Here is a 16,260-nt window from a genome sequence, read left to right on the forward strand (position 1 = left end):
AGATGGATGACTCTCATAATTTTGAATGAAAGAATCAGACACATGTTAAGGACATACTGTGTTTTTCCTATGTGGAAAAGCATGAACAGGCAGACCTATCTCATGCATTGGAAGTGAGGATGCTGGTTACTCTTTGAAGGGAAGTAACTGGAGGTCTTCTTTAGGATACGAATGACATATTGATTGATTTGGGTGTTGCTAACATGGATTGTTCAACTCCTGAAAGTTCATAGATTTTTTTAGAAACAGGCTTTAAAAATTTTATTTTGGGCTGCACTAGATCTTCGTTGCTGCAAACAGTCTTTCTCTGGTTGTGGGTGGCCGGGGATCCTTTTCATTGCAGTGCGCAGGCTTCTCATTGCGGTGGCTTCCTTTGTTGCCTTGCCTGGAGAATCCCATAGACAGAGTAGCCTGGCAGGCTATAGTCTGTTTGGCCACAAAGAGTTGGACACGACTGAACGACTAACACTTTCACTTTCTGCGGAGACTGAACCCTGTGCTCCTGCAGCTGTTGACTTTCAACACCCCCCGAGGGAATTCAGGGGGGCATGAGGCACTCTGTGCTCCAGGGAATCTGGTGGGGTAGCTGGATATTCTCAGGAACTGATTTCATGATTCCCATCCTTGCATCTCATCTCTAGAAAAGCACTAAATCCCATCATGACGACATCACCTCCTCAGCAGAAAAGCTCTTATAAAGTGAGCACTTAATTGCCTTGAACTCCTCCTTCAACGAAATCTTTTATTTTGACCTTCCCCGACTGCCTCTTCGGAGCAGGCTATCAGAGCTATCTGAGGTGCTGCCTCCCGGGCTGCAGTCCTCATTTTGCCCCCAGTGAAACCTAACTCGCAGCTCTCAAGTTGTTCACCTTTTTCAGTCAGCACCCTTCTAAATCAGATGGGGTGGGAACAGCCACGTCCAAGGGAGAGCGGGGTACAGGAAGCATGAAGACCAGGGAAGAGGAGACCCATAAAAATCAGTGCTGAGAAGCAGGGCTTTAGGAAGATTGAGGAGCAGATCCAGGCCAGAGACGGAGATGAAGTTTCCTTCCCTCTCCCAAGCAGGGCAGTCAGCCTCGGAGAAAGCAGAACAAGAGGAAAGGCGGCATACCCTACAGTTTATTTGAAAACAGAAAATACATCAGGGCTACTGTCACAGCCAAACCAACCAAGATTCCAATTATGATGGCGGCAATGGTACCGGTTGTGAGTTTAAACTGAGAGTCTGTTGTGGAAAGAAAAGAAAAGAGTAGAATGAATGAAAGTGACATTATTTTACAGTGGGAGGTGCTCTACGAAAGAGTTGTCAACATTAAGTAGTCTCTACTTCTGCCTTCAAAATCGATTTTCTATGGGAGAGCTGTTGTGTGGTGATTAGGTGACTAGATCCCTGTGATTTTCTTTCTCTCTCCATATATTTCTAGGTTGGTGACCAGAGTTGCCTCAGTTCCAATCTGGCCTTTTCTGCACACATATATTTCCCAAGGCTTTGGAAATGTAAGAAGGACTGATGGTTATTTTTGTATGTTACTATTTCCCACCTCTTCATGATTTTGTGTGTTATAACTTCCCACCTTTTCCTGGGGCTTCCCTGGTGGCTCAGATGGTAAAGAATCTGTCTGCAATGTAGGAGATGTGGGTTTGATCCCTGGGTTGGGAAGATCCCCTGGAGGAGGAAATGGCAACCTACTCTAGTATTTTTGCCTGGAGAATTCTATGGACAGAGGAGCCTGGGGGTGCTACAGTCCATGGGATTGCAAAGAGTCGGACATGACTGAGTGACTAGCCCATGAAGGAGTCTTTTGGGCCTAGAAAAGAAAACAACAGTCTCAAAGGCCCTTGCTGAATCATCTAACTTCAGAGAAAACAAAACAGAACTTTAGGTCCCCCCCTGATGCTCCAGGCCAGTTGCATCTCTCTGGGACTTATCATCCCCTGTCCAGAAACCTTCTACCACCTACATCTGCCCAGAAGACTTATCACCCCCTGCCCAACTACAAATGCCATCTCAACTAAAAAATACCCAAAACATCCCACCTGATTAACATTTCCCTTATCGCTTCCACAAACCTCCCTATAAATATGGAGCCTCCCTGATCCCTCTCCGTGCTCAGCCTGGTCGTTAGGCCGACTGTTGCCCCTCCTTGCCTGAATAAAGGTAACCTTTATGCTACTTCTGTTGAGGTCATCTTTCCTTTTTCTGCCTCAGCCCGAACTATACCTTATAGCCCACACATCACTTCCCACCTTTTCATGACTTCATCTTTCTCTGGGTACCAGGTGTGACAGCTATGAATATGTGCCTCTCAGGTGTCTTGTGGTTGGCATTTATTGACAGAAAGCCCTCTGAATTCACTGCCCCTTCGCACAGAGAACACCCTTCACACTGGCTCCCAGTAAGGATGTGAATTCAATAATTCTATGAGAAATGATAGGGCCTTCCCTGGTAGCTCAGCTGGTAAAGGATCTCCCTGCAATGCAGGAGACCCTGGTTTGATTCCTGGGTTGGGAATACCTGTTGGAGAAGGGATAGGCTACCCACTGCAGTATTCTGGCCTGGAGAAGCTCTATACAGTCAGCAAAAACAAGACCAGGAGCTGACTGTGGCTCAGACCATGGACTCCTTATTGCAAAACTCAGACTTAAATTGAAGAAAGTAGGGAAAACCACTAGACCATTCAGGTATGACCTAAATCAAATCCCCTATGATTATACAGTGGAAGTGACAGATTCAAGGGATTAGATCTGAAAGACAGAGTGCCTGATGAACTATGGATGGACGTTCGCGATGCTGTACAGGAGGCAGTGATCAAGACCATCCTGAAGAAAAAGAAATGCAAAAAGGAAAAATGATTGCTGAGGAGGCCTTACAAATAGCTGAGAAAAGTAGAGAAGCCAGAGGCAGAGGAGAAAAGGAAAGATATACCCATCTGAATGCAGAGTTCCAAAGAATAACAAGGAGAGATAAGAGAGCCTTCCTCAGTGATCATTGCAAAGAAATAGAGGAAAACAATAAAATGGGAAAGGCAAGAGATTTCTTCAAGAAAGTTAGAGATACCAAGGGAATATTTCATGCAAAGATGGGCACAATAAAGGACAGAAATGTTATGAACCTAACAGAAGCAGAAGATATTAAGAAGAGGTGGCAAGACTACACAGAAGAACCATACAAAAAAGATCTTCATGACCCAGATAACCATGATGGTGTGATCACTCACCTAGAGCCAGACATCCTGGAACACAAAGTCAAGTGGGCTTTAGGAAGCATGACTACAAGCAAAGCTAGCAGAGGTGATTTAATTCCAGTTCCAGCGACTGAATTGAACTGAACTGATGAGAAATGATCTTCCTCCATGGGTGACTTTAGCTCAAGGACTCCCCATCAGCTTTGCAGACTCTCTCTAAAACTGCACTGCAGCCTAAAACTTCCTTCCTTCTCTTTCTTTTTCACTTGGGTCAGATATGCCTTGCGGTCTGAGGACTTTCCCAGGCTCCTCCCACTCCTGCTCCACTTTCCTAAACAGGCATTCTCCCAGTAAATGTCTTGTATGTCTAATGCCATCTTGGCTGCATCTCAAGGATGAAAAGTATCATACCAGACAAGAAACCTTCCAGTCAAATCCTTTTTTTCTTCCTCTCCCATATTTAGTCAGTAACATGTTCCTATAAGTCTTTTGTTTTATTCTTTCCCTCCCTTCCAATATGTAATATTTTTTGCATCACTTTGTTTTTTATTTCTGTTTTCCTTACTAGTCAACTCAAATTTGAAGGTGAATACTGATGTTAGCTATTGTTATGAGATACTTATTATATGACAAACTCTCTGCTATATACTTTACACATACCACATTTGATTCATATAATAACCCTGAACATTCAGTTCAGTTCAGTCACTCAGTCTTGTCTGACTCTTTGTGACCCCATGGTCTGCAGCACACCAGGCTTCCCTGTTCATCACCAACTCCCAGAGCTTGCTCAAACTCATGTCCATTGAGTCAGTGATGCCATCCAACCATCTCATCCTCTGTCATCCCCTTCTCCTGCCTTCGATCTTTCCCAGCATCAGGGTCTTTTCCAATGAGTCAGTTCTTCGCATCAGGTGGCCAAAGTATTGGAGTTCAGCTTCAGTGTCAGTCCTTCTAATGAATATTCAGGACTCATTTCCTTTAGGATTGACTGGTTGAATCTCCTTGCAGTCCAAGGGACTCTCAAGAGTCTTCTCCAACACCACAGTTCAAAACCATCAATTCTTTGGCACTCAGCTTTCTTTATAGTCCAACTCTCACATCCATACATAACTGCTGGAAAAACCATAGCTTTGACTAGATGGACCTTTGTTTGTCTCTGTTCTTTAACATGCTATCTAGGTTGGTCATAACTTTCCTTCCAAGGAGTAAGCGTCTTTTAATTTCATGGCTGCAGTCACCATCTGCAGTGATTTTGGAGCCCAAGAAAATAAAGTCTGTCACTGCTTCCACTGTTTCCCCATCTATTTGCCATCAAGTGATGGGACCGGATGCCACGATCTCCGTTTTTTGAATGTTGTGTTTTAAGCCAGCTTTTTCATTCTCCTCTTTCACTTTTATCAAGAGGCTCTTTAGTTCCTCTTCACTTTCTGCCATAAGGGTGGTATCATCTGCGTATCTGAGGTTATGAAATTTCTCCTGGCAATCTTGATTCCAGCTTATGCTTCATCCAGCCCAGCATTTTGCATGATGTACTCTGTATTCAGTTCAGTTCAGTCGCTCAGTCATGTCCGACTCTTTGCGACCCCATGAACCACAGCATGCCAGGCCTTCCTGTCCTGTCACCAACTCCCGGAGTTCACTCAGACTCATGTCCATCGAGTCAGTGATGCCATTCAGCCATCTCATCCTCTGTTGTCCCCTTCTCCTCTTGCCCCCAATCCCTCCAAACATCAGAGTCTTTTCCAATGAGTCAACTCTTCACATGAGGTGGCCAAAGTACTGGCGTTTCAGCTTTAGCATCATTCCTTCCAAAGAAATCCCAGGGCTGATCTCCTTTAGAATGGACTGTTGGATCTCCTTGCAGTCCAAGGGACTCTCAAGAGTCTTCTCCAACACCACAGTTCAAAAGCATCAATTCTTCAGTGCTCAGCCTTCTTCACAGTCCAACTCTCACATCCATACATGACCACAGGAAAAACCATAGCCTTGACTAGACGGACCTTTGTTGGCAAAGTAATGTCTCTGCTTTTGAATATGCTATCTAGGTTGGTCATAACTTTCCTTCCAAGGAGTAAGCGTCTTTTAATTTCATGGCTGCAGTCACCATCTGCAGTGATTTTGGAGCCCAAGAAAATAAAGTCTGTCACTGTTTCCCCATCTATTTCCCATCAAGTGATGGGACCGGATTCCATGATCTTCGTTTTCTGAATGTTGAGCTTTAAGCCAACTTTTTCACTCTCCTCTTTCACTTTTATCAAGAGGCTTTTTAGTTCCTCTTCACTTTCTGCCATAAGGGTGGTGGCGATATTTCTCCCGGCAATCTTGATTCCAGCTTGTGTTTCTTCCAGTCCAGCGTTTCTCATGATGTACTCTGCATATAAGTTAAATAAACTGGGTGACAATATACAGCCTTGACATACTCCTTTCCCAATTTGGAACCAGTCTGTTATTCCGGTTCTAACTGTTGCTTCCTGACCTGCATACAGATTTCTCAGGAGGTAGGTAAGGTGGTCTGGTATTCCCACCTCTTAAGAATTTTCCACAGTTTGTTGTGATCCACACAGTCAAAGGCTTTGGTGTAATCAATAAAGCAGAAGTAGATGTTTTTCTGGAATTCTCTTGATTTTTCTATGATTCAATGGATTTTGGCAATTTGATCTCTGGTTCCTCTGTCTTTTCTAAATCCTGTTTGAACATCTAGAATTTCACAGCTCACGTACTATTGAAGCTGGCTTGGAGAATTTTGAGCATTACTTCACTAGCGTGTGAGATGAATGCAATTGTACGGTAGTGTGAACATTCTTTGGCATTGCCTTTCTTTGGGATAGGAATGAAAACTGACCTTTTCCAGTCCTGTGGCCACTGCTGAGTTTTCCCGGGTTGCTAGCATATTGAGTGCAGGTCAACATTATTTCCACTTAATAGATGAAAAACCCAAGACTTCCAGTGATGATAAAAAAGAAGGTACCCAAAGTCATATAACTAATAAGAGGTGGATCTAGTGTAGTCCTTGACTGTAGGGATACCTGATTTTATAGAGCCCAATGGTAGTAATAGTAATAATAGCATCTAATAGTTATCGAACATTTCTTCAGCATGTGGCATTTTACTAAGGGTTTAATTGAATAGTATGTTAAATCTCTGAAACAATGAAGCAGAGACCTTTTAGTATGATTTCAGTTGAGGACTCTGAGGCTCAGTGAAGTTAAGAATCTCATGCAAGAATTTATAATTGTAAATGGTTACCTTAAAAAAGAAGAAAGATCTCAAATCAACAACCAAACGTTACAACTGAAGGAACTCACAAAAGCAGAACAAACCATACCAGAAGCTAGCAGAAGGAAAGACATAATAACAGCTAGAGTGGAGATAAATAAAATAGAGAATGGAAAAGTAATAAGAGAAAAAACAATAAAACGAGAAATTGGTTCTTCAAAAAAGAATAAGAAAGGCTTCCCTGGTGGCTCAGTGGTAAAGAATTTGTCTGCCAGTTCAGGAGACATGGGTTTGACCCTTGATCTAGGAAGATCCCACACACCGCAGAGCAGCTGAGCCTGTGCTCCACAACTACTGAGCCTGTGCTCGAGAGCCAGGGAGTTGCAATTACTGAGCCCACGGGTTGCAACTACTGAAGTCCGTAGGCCCTAGAGCCCATTCTCCAGAACAAGAGAAGCCACCGCAATGAAACGCCCGTGCACCGCAACTAGAGGGTAAACCCCACTCACCACAGCTAGAGAAGAGCCAGCACAGCAGTGAAGACCCAACCCAGCAAAGTAAATAAATAATTGGGGGGAAAAGATGAACAATTCTGACAAAACTTTAACAAGACTGATCAAGAAAAACAGGGAAGATTCAGATTACTAAAATCAGCAAGGAAAGTGGGGACATTGCTACTAATTCTCAAGAAATAATGAGTTATAGGAGTATTATGAATAATTGTATGCCAACAAATTGTATAACTTCAGTAAAATGGACAAATTCCTAGAAACACAGATGCTACCAAAGTGGAATCACAAAGACTGTGACCCCATGGACCGTAGCCTGCCAGGCTCCTCTGTCCAGGGACTTCTCCAGGCAAGAATACTGGAGTGGATTGCCATGCCCTCCTCCAGGAGAATCTTCCTGACCCAGGGATTGAACCTGCATCTTTTACATTTCCTGCCTTGGCAGACAGGTTCTTTACTACTAGCGCTACCTGGGAAGCTCCAGTGTTATAGAGGCCATATATTAAAACCCGCATCTAACACCATTCTAAGTGTGAAAGACTGAAAATTTTCCCTCTAAGATCAAGAACAAGATAAGGATGCCTGCTTTTGCCACTTCTATTCAAAACAATATTAAAAGTAATAGACAGGGCTTCCCTGGTGGCTCAGTGGCGAAGAGTCCATCTGCCAATGCAGGAGACATGGGTTCCACCCCAGTCTGAGAAGATCCCATATGCAATGGAGTAATTAAGCCTGTGCAAAAAAAGGCCACACAGCTACAAAGACCCAGCCCGGCCAAAAATAAATAAAAAAATTATTTTAAAAATTAATTAATAAAAAAGTGCCCATTGCATTAAGAATCTATATCAGGTATCTCGTTTAATTCTAATAAAACTTTGTGAATTACAAAAAATTACTTTAAAAAAGGTAATAGACCAATTTGGTGCCAAAGAAAGAAAAAAAAAAAGACACTGAAATTGTCAATTAAGAAGCAAAATTAACTGTTTGCAGAGGATGTGGCCTTATTAACAGAAAACCCTAAAAATTTCACGAAAAACTGTTAGGTGTGATAAACAAATTTGATAGAGCTGCAGGATATGAAACCAACACATAAATGCAATTGTATTTCTATATATGAACAGCAAACAACATGAAAAGAAAAATTAAAAACTTCCCTTTATATGTTGTACGAAGGAGATAAGGCTAACACTCCCCTTGACAAAAATGGCAGAGGCCTTTGGACCTGACAATATGCATACAGTTAAGGAACTGCTACCTGAATCATAGTATCTAACCATCATTTTTATAAAAATAAATTCCAGTTATAACAGCATCAATAAGAATAAAATTTAGGAATTTTGGAGCTGACAGACTTGTACAAGAGAAACTAAAAAAAATTTTTTTTCAAAAAAAACATAGTATAAGAAATTAAAGAAGACATGAATAAATGAAAAGTGTTCATGGACTGGAAGACTTAATATCGCTTAGATGACAATACTAACCAAGGTGTACTGGATATATGTGGGTAACAATTGCAAAACTATATGAATGGACTTAATACCACTGAGCTATAAACTTCAAAATTATTTCCATGATAAATCTTACATTTTTTTTAATTTACCATATAAAGATAGTGTACCAGAAAAAAAAAAAAAATCTTGTACAAGGTCACAGAGTAAATGCCAGCCCCAGGAATTAGAAACTTACTGTATTTTTTTTTCTGTGTGTGTGTGTGTGTGTTAGTCACCCAGTTGTGTCCAACTCTTTGCAGCCCCATGGACTGTAGCTTGCCAGGCTCCTCTGTCCATGGAATTCTCTAGGCAAGAATATTGGAGTGGGTAGTCATTCCCTTCTCCAGGGGAATCTTCCCAACTTAGGGATCAAACTCGGATCTCCTACACTGCAGACAGATTCTTCATCCTCTGAGCCACCAGGGAAGCCCTCCACCTTTTTTTTCAGAGATGGAGCTATGAAGATTTTGCCATCTTTTTATTGTAATAGTCTCCTCACTGATACTCTGCCTGCTGTGACCTCGATCCATCGTACACCCCGTAGGTGGAACCATGCTCTTGGGAAGATGGAGCATGGGACAACCGGTCACTTACCTTTCACTTTCAGCTCAAAGGTCTCACTTCTGTTGGAAGTGCCTATGTTGGAGATCTCACACTGATAATCCCCGGCATTTTCCTTCTTGATGGGGTCTATGGTGAGGTTCTTGCTGTCCTCGGACAGGAAGACGTTCTTTGCGGATTTGAGTTGCTTCTTGTTGAAGATCCACTTGACGGTGATGTCCATTTCGTTTGTGATACAGGTCATGACCACCTTGTTCTCTTTTTCTCTGACCATGGGGTCGCTGACTTGGATGGAGGGCTGCTGCAGCAGGCCTGTGGAGAGAACGGAGGAGGTGACTGACTGAGGCCAGGTCAGCGGCCGGGGGCCAAGCTCCTTCCTCAGGTGTCTTAGCCACTGCCGGGGCCCAGGGAGCTCTGTAAAGGTGACCCCGAGGAGGACCCTGAGCCTGTGAACAAGGCTGTGGGTCTCTCTTCAAGAGCGGATGTGTGAGGAGAAGGCTCCCTTTCCTCCCTCACCCAATACCTGGCTGACCCTGACCTGTCCACTAGACATCTCTGTAGTGCCTACTCAGTCCACGTGTACAGCATCCTCAGCCTGAAGCGAAACTTTTCCTGTGAACTTTGATGGACCCTTTCCTAGAACTTCCTCTGGTTCTAAAAAGTTTCAGGTCTCATTCGTTATATACCCTTCTGTGCACGTTACGGAAGACAGTTTTGCCACCCCTGTGTATCTGTGGGGCCGAGGGAACTTTACACAAAGCAGGAAAGGCAATTACTTCTCTTTTAAAAATTTATTACTGGCTTTCCCGGAGGCTTACAGGTAAAAGATCTGCTTGCCAATGCAGGAGACGTGGGTTAGATCCCTGGGTCGGGAAGACCCCCTGGAGAAGGCCATGGCAACCCACTCCAGTGTTCTTGCCTGGGAAATCCCATGGACAGAGGAGCCTGGCGGGTTATGGTCGATGCAGTCACAAAGAGTCAGACCTGACTGAAGAACTAAGCAACAACAACAAAATAATTTATTAGGGAATGAAGATGGCCATGTCCAATCTCCTGGTCTGGATGTATATAGTGACAGTGACCCTCTGAGCTTGGTACAATGTTGCTGGAAAGATTTCCAACCATAACCGCCCCTCATTTTTCATCACTCTGCGTCTGAGACATTAATGTGTTACTCCCATCATACGGTGATGACAGCTGAAGCTCATTCTCCTGGTGACCTGGGGAAAGTAGCTCGTGCTGGAGCCTCACAGAGGCTGCTGCTCCCAGATTTCTCAGTCCTTTACTATCACCTGGGAGGGTGCGCCTGGCCACAAGCCAGGCTGGGAACAGGGAAGTCAGTCAATTAGGGAAATATCTGTGGAAGGCTTAAGGGCAGGGGGTGGGGGCTTCCCCGATGGCTCAGCTGATAAAGAACCTGCCTGCCAATTCAGGAGACAAGAGATGTGTGTTCGATTCCTAGGTCGGGAAGATTCCCTGGAGAAGGAAATGGCAACCTGCTCCAGTATTTGTGCCTAGAGAATCCCATGGACAGAAGAGCCTGGTGGGCTACAGTCCATAGGGTTGCAAAGAGTTAGACGTGACTGAGCGCACACGTTTGCGTCTAAGGGCAGGGAAGCTGTGCAGATCAGGGCCAGTCCTTGGCGGAATGAAGGATAAAGAAGGTGAGAGACATGGAAGGGGCAGAGACAGCGAGAAATGTCCATTTACAAGCGACTTCAAACAGCCAGAGGTGCGAGAGCCCCACCACTGCCCAGAAGCAGGATCCCTGCCCCCCACCCCTGGAAACCCTCCCACGGCGGAGCAGCCCACAGTCACCATGAGACTCGGCTCCCAGTGCGCTTTAGGGGCAGGTGATCAGAGGATAAAACACGGCTCCCCTCCCTGGAGAGACAGGCGCAGGCATGGCCAGAGCCTCCTAGGACTCTGCATCCAGATTCCAGCACCTGAAGAGATCACAGATCATTCATCCGTCCTTATTCCTTCCGCCCTTCCCTCCCCAAAGAGACACGGAGAGCCTGTTGCCTGTCAGGCCCTGCGCTGGCTGCAGGTATAGACTGGGGAGTGAGGGACTGAGTCCTTTCCATTTCACTCCAGTGGGAGTGACACCCAGCACCTCCAGTAACCAGCAAGTAAATGATCTCTGCTTCACTCAGCGCAAGGAGCTTGTCCATCGGCTACCTAAGGAGGGGAGGGGAGGCCTGGACATTCCTGTCACTGACTTGATGGTTGATGCAGGTAATTTTGTTCTAGAATACAGAGAAATAATTCTGTTTATTCAGAATTATTTCTCTGTTTCCCTGTGACACTCTCTCCCTCTGAGTTGGGGATGCCCCAAAAGAAAGGATCTGAACCAACAGCTGGCTTCTGCATTCCTAGATATTATAATAAGGCCCCTGGGATGGAGGAGAGGTGGAGCTGTGCTGCTGGCCTGACCCTGATTGGGCAGTTATGGTCTGTGTGATGAGCTCTGATTCACTGATTGTATCCCCCTGTACCTCACTTTCTTTTCCATAATATAGGATAAATGGTAAATGATCTCTGGACTGTCGGTGTTCTGTAATGACCTTAAGTCATTCATAATTAATGATCTGAAGCTGGGCATAGTACTGTGCTAATTTGTTTCAATCCTGCCCGACTCTGTGTGATCCTGGCTCCTCTGTCCATGGGGTTCTCCAGGCAAGAATACTGCAGTGAATTGCCATTTCCTTCTCCAGGGGATTTTCCCGACCCAGGGATTAGACCTGAGTCTCCTACATTGCAGCTGGTTTCTTTACCACTAGCGCCACTTGGGAAGCCCAAATCATTCATAATTAATTACCTAAAGCTGAACATAGAAGAGTCGCCAAATAAACTGTTTTCTATTATTTGCGTCCACAGGAGAGGGCTCCCTGGGCTGCCCACTGAGGGGTGAGGAGCTGTCGGGAGCGTCTTCTCTCTTCTGGTCCTTCTTGGGGATGCTGACCTTCCTCTGGAGTCTCCTCTGACTCCCAGGGGGTCAGCTAACGGCGTGGGGACCCAGCCTAGCCTGCTCTCCATGCTGAGTCTCAGAGGAAGGACTGGACTCTACCCCTGCTCAGACACGGCTCTTGGGGCTGAGCCCTGGCTGGTGACCTGCTGAGAAACCTTGGCCTCAGGGATCTGGGGAATCATCCACCCCAGTCAGCCCCGCCTGGGAGGCCAGCACCCACCAGAGGCACAGGTTCCCCATGGTCGCTGGAGCCGGGACCCTGGGACGGGGTCTGGGAGGGGCTTCCCCGTGGGCCTGGGCTTCTCTGAGGATCCCTCAGGCCAGGGCCCTGCTGGTCCTGCAGGGTCTTCCTCAGGGTCATGGTCGCAGGGAGGGGGCCAGGGGGGCTGGACTGAGAGTGCTCTCCCTCTGCAGAGTCCCTCCCATCAGACCGTCCTCCTCTCTGCAGTGTCTGCAGGGTCCAGATCCCCTGAGTGGAATTCGGACCCTTTGGAGTTTGTCTCGATAGTGTGTGCTCTGCACTAAATGTTCAAACCCCAACATGGGACATAATGCAGAGCAAGATGGAGGCGCCATCCGGGTCGGTCAGTCCTGCCAGTGTGAGCAGAATGCACCTCACCCAACACCCCGAGGGCAAAGAGGAAGCACTCACTGTATACTTGGAGCTGTCCAGAAGCCGAAACGTTCGTTAAATCAGCCTTGACAGTGATCACGGTGTAGGTTCCTGCGTCCTGCTTCTTGACGGACTGGATTACCAGGGAGCCATTGGGTTTTATTGTCTCTCGACCGGTGTGTGAAGGCCCAGGTGTGTGTGAATTGTTAATTATTTGGTAGGCTTCAATCGCAGCTCTTTGATCTATCCTGTTCCCTCTGAACCAGCCATAGCCGATGATCAACCCTTCCTTTTCGAGGATGTTAAAAACAGCGACCGACCCTTCTGCAGCAAGTGGGGGCACCGTGTCAACAGTGAGGCGGGCAGTGGTGGGCAGGGTCCAGAAGGATAAGAGCGAGACTAGGACGGAAGTGAGAGGAATCAGTTAATATTCTGACCTGTGTGGGGGATGGGGAAATGGTGCGCTGGGTTCTGAGCAGGTCTCTTCATCCCTCAGCCTTGGTGTGTTTTTATACTGTGTGTGTGTGTGTGTGTGAGTGTGCGCGCGTGCGTGTATGTATACATCCTGTTGGTTCAAGGTCAGCAGCATGACCCCCATCACTTCAGCGCCTCTGGGCTCGTTTTTCCCTCTGCTTCCCCGCTGTCCCCTGGCTCGCTCCCTCGCTGCCCTCACACGCCTGCTCACACTCAGGGCCTCTTGGGAGATGCTCCTCCCCCCCACCAGCTGCTGTAAAGACCCTCTGTGCTCACTTGCTGACCCTTCCCGGCTCCCTTTGCTGCATGATGCCTGTAGCACCTGCCAGCACACTTTCGATCTCTCTGCTTGTCTGTCTTCCTCACCACAGAGTGTAAGCTTCGTGAGGGCAGGGGCTTGTCCGATTTTCTTGTACCCAAATTCCTGGTGAAGGAACCTCTACAGCCTGGTGTTTGTCAACTTTTAAGAGTTGTAGGGAAGGGTGTTGTTTAGTGTCCTGGTGTGTTCTTTCTGGAGTAACACCCAGACATAAATTGTTATTATTGTCATCAGTGTTTAACAGTTATTGCTCAGTGAAGAATAATTTCTTAAATAACTTGTAAAACCTACAGCAGTTGAGGTCTTCCCGCCCCTCACCAGCTCTAGTTCTTGGAGAGTCTCCTCTGGCTGAGCCCCCCACCCTCCCCTGCTCCCCTGTCCTCTGCCCTCAGGTCTGAACAGAAGCCCTCTGTCCCCTCTCAGAGCCCTGTCTCCCCCAGACACCAGCCAGTCTCTTGTTCTCCAGTCTCTGCCCACTCCCTGAAAATTGTCCCCTCTCACCTGCCAGGAGGAGCCTGTTCCAGGGGACATGCCTCCTGCTTGCAGGGCCTGACGGGGGCTCCATGATGCCTGCCGTTGCCGTGTCCCTCTCTCTGCGAGGAGAACTTCTAGTCGAGAAACACTCACAAGCCCTGCAGTCCTTGTGTGAGCTCCGCTGTCCTTTCCCCTGTGAGCTGGGCCTCCTCTGGGGGCAGGAGCACTTCACTGGGTCGCGTGGCCCGGGGGCGGGGTCTCTGCCCAGGCCCCGCCTTCTGCCTCCCCTCTCCTCCTTCCGTCCCTAGTGGCCCCCCTCCCCCTTCCCCCTCTGTATTTCTATTCCCTGAACTCTGCTGAGTCCCCTGCCTTCTACAGCAGTGATTCTCCACCTACACACACACACGTACACACACACGTACACACACCCTACACACCTATACACACATTCCTACACACACACACCCCTACACACACTCCTACACACACACTCCACACACCTATACAAACACACCTACAAACACACATCAACACACACCCCTGCACACACACCCCTACACACACACTTGTGTGGACAAGCACAAACCTGGGGTGTCCAGTTCTGGGGTCCCCACTCCTCTGGACCAGATGCACACTCAGCCTCCCCCACAGCCCTCCCTCATCCCCTTCTGGCTTTTCCCTTCAGAGCAGGAGCCTGGCAGGGGAGGTTCATCAGGAACTATTATCACAGGGACGTCATCCCCACAATGCATGGGAATCACCTGTGGAGCCTCATGAAGACTGCAAACCCCCAGGTGACACCTTTGAAATGTTTTAGCAGCTGCTCAGGTCATGCGCTTCCCCAGCCTGGCTGAAACTTCATAATATGGGGCGGGGCAGCCTCTCTCCAACTTCTGTGCACAGGGAGGGTCTGCACATCCTATTAAAATGCACAGCCTGACTCAGCAGGTGTGAGGTGGACCTGAGAGTCTGCATCTAACAAGCTCTCAGGTGATGCTGACCATACTGGACTGTGGGGCACACTTTCAATAGCAAGGCTGATGGTGACAAGTTAGATGAGAGGCCTCCCCCACCCAGTGTCGGCCTCTGCCGTGTTCTGGTCTGGGGTCTGTCAGCACGACACAGAGACCCCGGGATCTCCAAAATTGGTGATAATTTCTGTGGTGACATAGAAACCCAGATGGGTGCCCCAGGTCTTCCCATTGTTCTCAAATATCTGAGAAGGTTAAGGTCATAGATGACTCTGGAGGAGAGAAAGGGGTCAGCTGAGTGATGACTGGTGAGGGGACCTGACCTCCACTTTCGAGTATCACCAGCCTGGCATCTGTCAGGAGGAGCTGCAGATTGCAGGTGAGAAGGGAAAGGTTTCCTGTGTGTCCTGGGAAGAGAGGAACCTGGCGCTGGAGAGTGGGCTGACTGTGGGCTCCCTGGTCCTCGGAGGAAGTGTTTGGGGAGACCCTCCTGCTTTGTTCTGTTGGCTGAGTCTTCGCTCATAAACTGTCCATGTTCCTCCCTGCCGTTAGAGGTAGCCCTGTCACCCTGGTTGATTTTCCTGTGGTCACTGTGACCTTTCCCATGGGTGGTGCAGGAGGGATGGTAGCTGGCATGGCAGGGTGTCCTTAGGCCCCTAGAAGGAGTGTGCGGCATAGAGCAGGCACAATAGGAGGGGCCCCGAGGGTCTGTTTAGAGGGAAGGATGGATTTCAGGCTCCTTCTCCACCTCCTTCAGTTCAGTTCAGTTGCTCAGTCATGTCCGACTCTTTGCAACCTCATGGACTGCAGCACGCCAGGCCTCCCTGTCCATCACCAACTCCCAGAGTTTACTCAAACTCATATCCATTGAGTCAGTGATGCCATCCAACCATCTCATCCTCTGTCATCCCCTTCTCCTCCTGCCCTCAATCTTTCCCAGCATCAGGGTCTTTTCCAATGAGTCAGTTCTTCACATCAAGTGGCCAAAGTATTGGAGTTTCAGCTTCAGCATCAGTCCTTCCAGTGAACACTCAGGACTGATTTCCTTTAGGATGGACTGGTTGGACTTCCTTGCTATCCAAGGGACTCTCAGGAGTCTTCTCCAACACCACAGTTCAAAGGCATCAATTCTTCGGCGCTCAGCTTCCTTTATAGTCCAACTCTCACATCCATACATGACTACTGGAATAAACCATAGCTTTGATGGACCTTTGTTGGCAAAGTAATGTCTCCACCTCTTTAACCAAAGTGAAGTTCACCTGTTAATTTCTTGTATGTTCTCTGTATGACCCGATGACGCCCGCTGGAGGTCATGAGCAGACCTGGGGCCAGTGTCAGGATGTACCAGGTGTGCTAACCAGGCTCCAAAGGGTGTGAGCCAGCCCTCAGCCCTGGGCAGAGGTGGGCTCTGACCCCCAGACCTGGTCCCTGGTCACTGTGGGTCCCCAGGTTTCCTGACTTCATCCCAGCACAG

At 47.4% G+C, this 16,260-nt stretch overlaps 1 protein-coding gene and 1 non-coding gene across 2 annotated transcripts; one reads left to right on the forward strand and one right to left on the reverse strand.

The window, feature by feature from the left end:
• Positions 1-1,101: 1,101 nt before the first annotated feature.
• On the reverse strand, positions 1,102-14,785 carry LOC133230689 (carcinoembryonic antigen-related cell adhesion molecule 21-like). The gene is made up of 5 exons (XM_061388495.1): positions 14,402-14,785; positions 13,843-14,024; positions 12,588-12,947; positions 8,998-9,276; positions 1,102-1,225 (listed from the first exon to the last, which is right to left on the reverse strand). The coding sequence occupies exons 2-5, from the start codon at positions 13,904-13,906 to the stop codon at positions 1,113-1,115; spliced, it is 816 nt and encodes a 271-aa protein (XP_061244479.1). The 5' UTR covers positions 13,907-14,024; positions 14,402-14,785; the 3' UTR covers positions 1,102-1,112.
• On the forward strand, positions 8,074-8,198 carry LOC133231208 (U6atac minor spliceosomal RNA). Its single transcript, XR_009731087.1, has one exon. It is a non-coding gene; the product is annotated as a U6atac minor spliceosomal RNA (small nuclear RNA).
• Positions 14,786-16,260: the final 1,475 nt, after the last annotated feature.

Source organism: Bos javanicus, chromosome 18 (genome assembly GCF_032452875.1).
Source record: "Bos javanicus breed banteng chromosome 18, ARS-OSU_banteng_1.0, whole genome shotgun sequence".
In the NCBI taxonomy this organism is placed as follows: domain Eukaryota; kingdom Metazoa; phylum Chordata; class Mammalia; order Artiodactyla; family Bovidae; genus Bos; species Bos javanicus.

Bases quoted from the DNA above. Each gene is read 5' to 3' on its own strand.
- LOC133230689 (XM_061388495.1), bottom strand. From the start codon at position 13,906: ATGGAGCCCCCGTCAGGCCCTGCAAGCAGGAGGCATGTCCCCTGGAAC. The intron at 12,948-13,842 runs GTGAGAGGGGAC...CTTCCGTCCTAG, and splicing joins GAACAGGCTCCTCCTGGCAG to TCTCGCTCTTATCCTTCTGG. The intron at 9,277-12,587 runs GTGAGTGCTTCC...TTCTCTCCACAG, and splicing joins TGGACAGCTCCAAGTATACA to GCCTGCTGCAGCAGCCCTCC.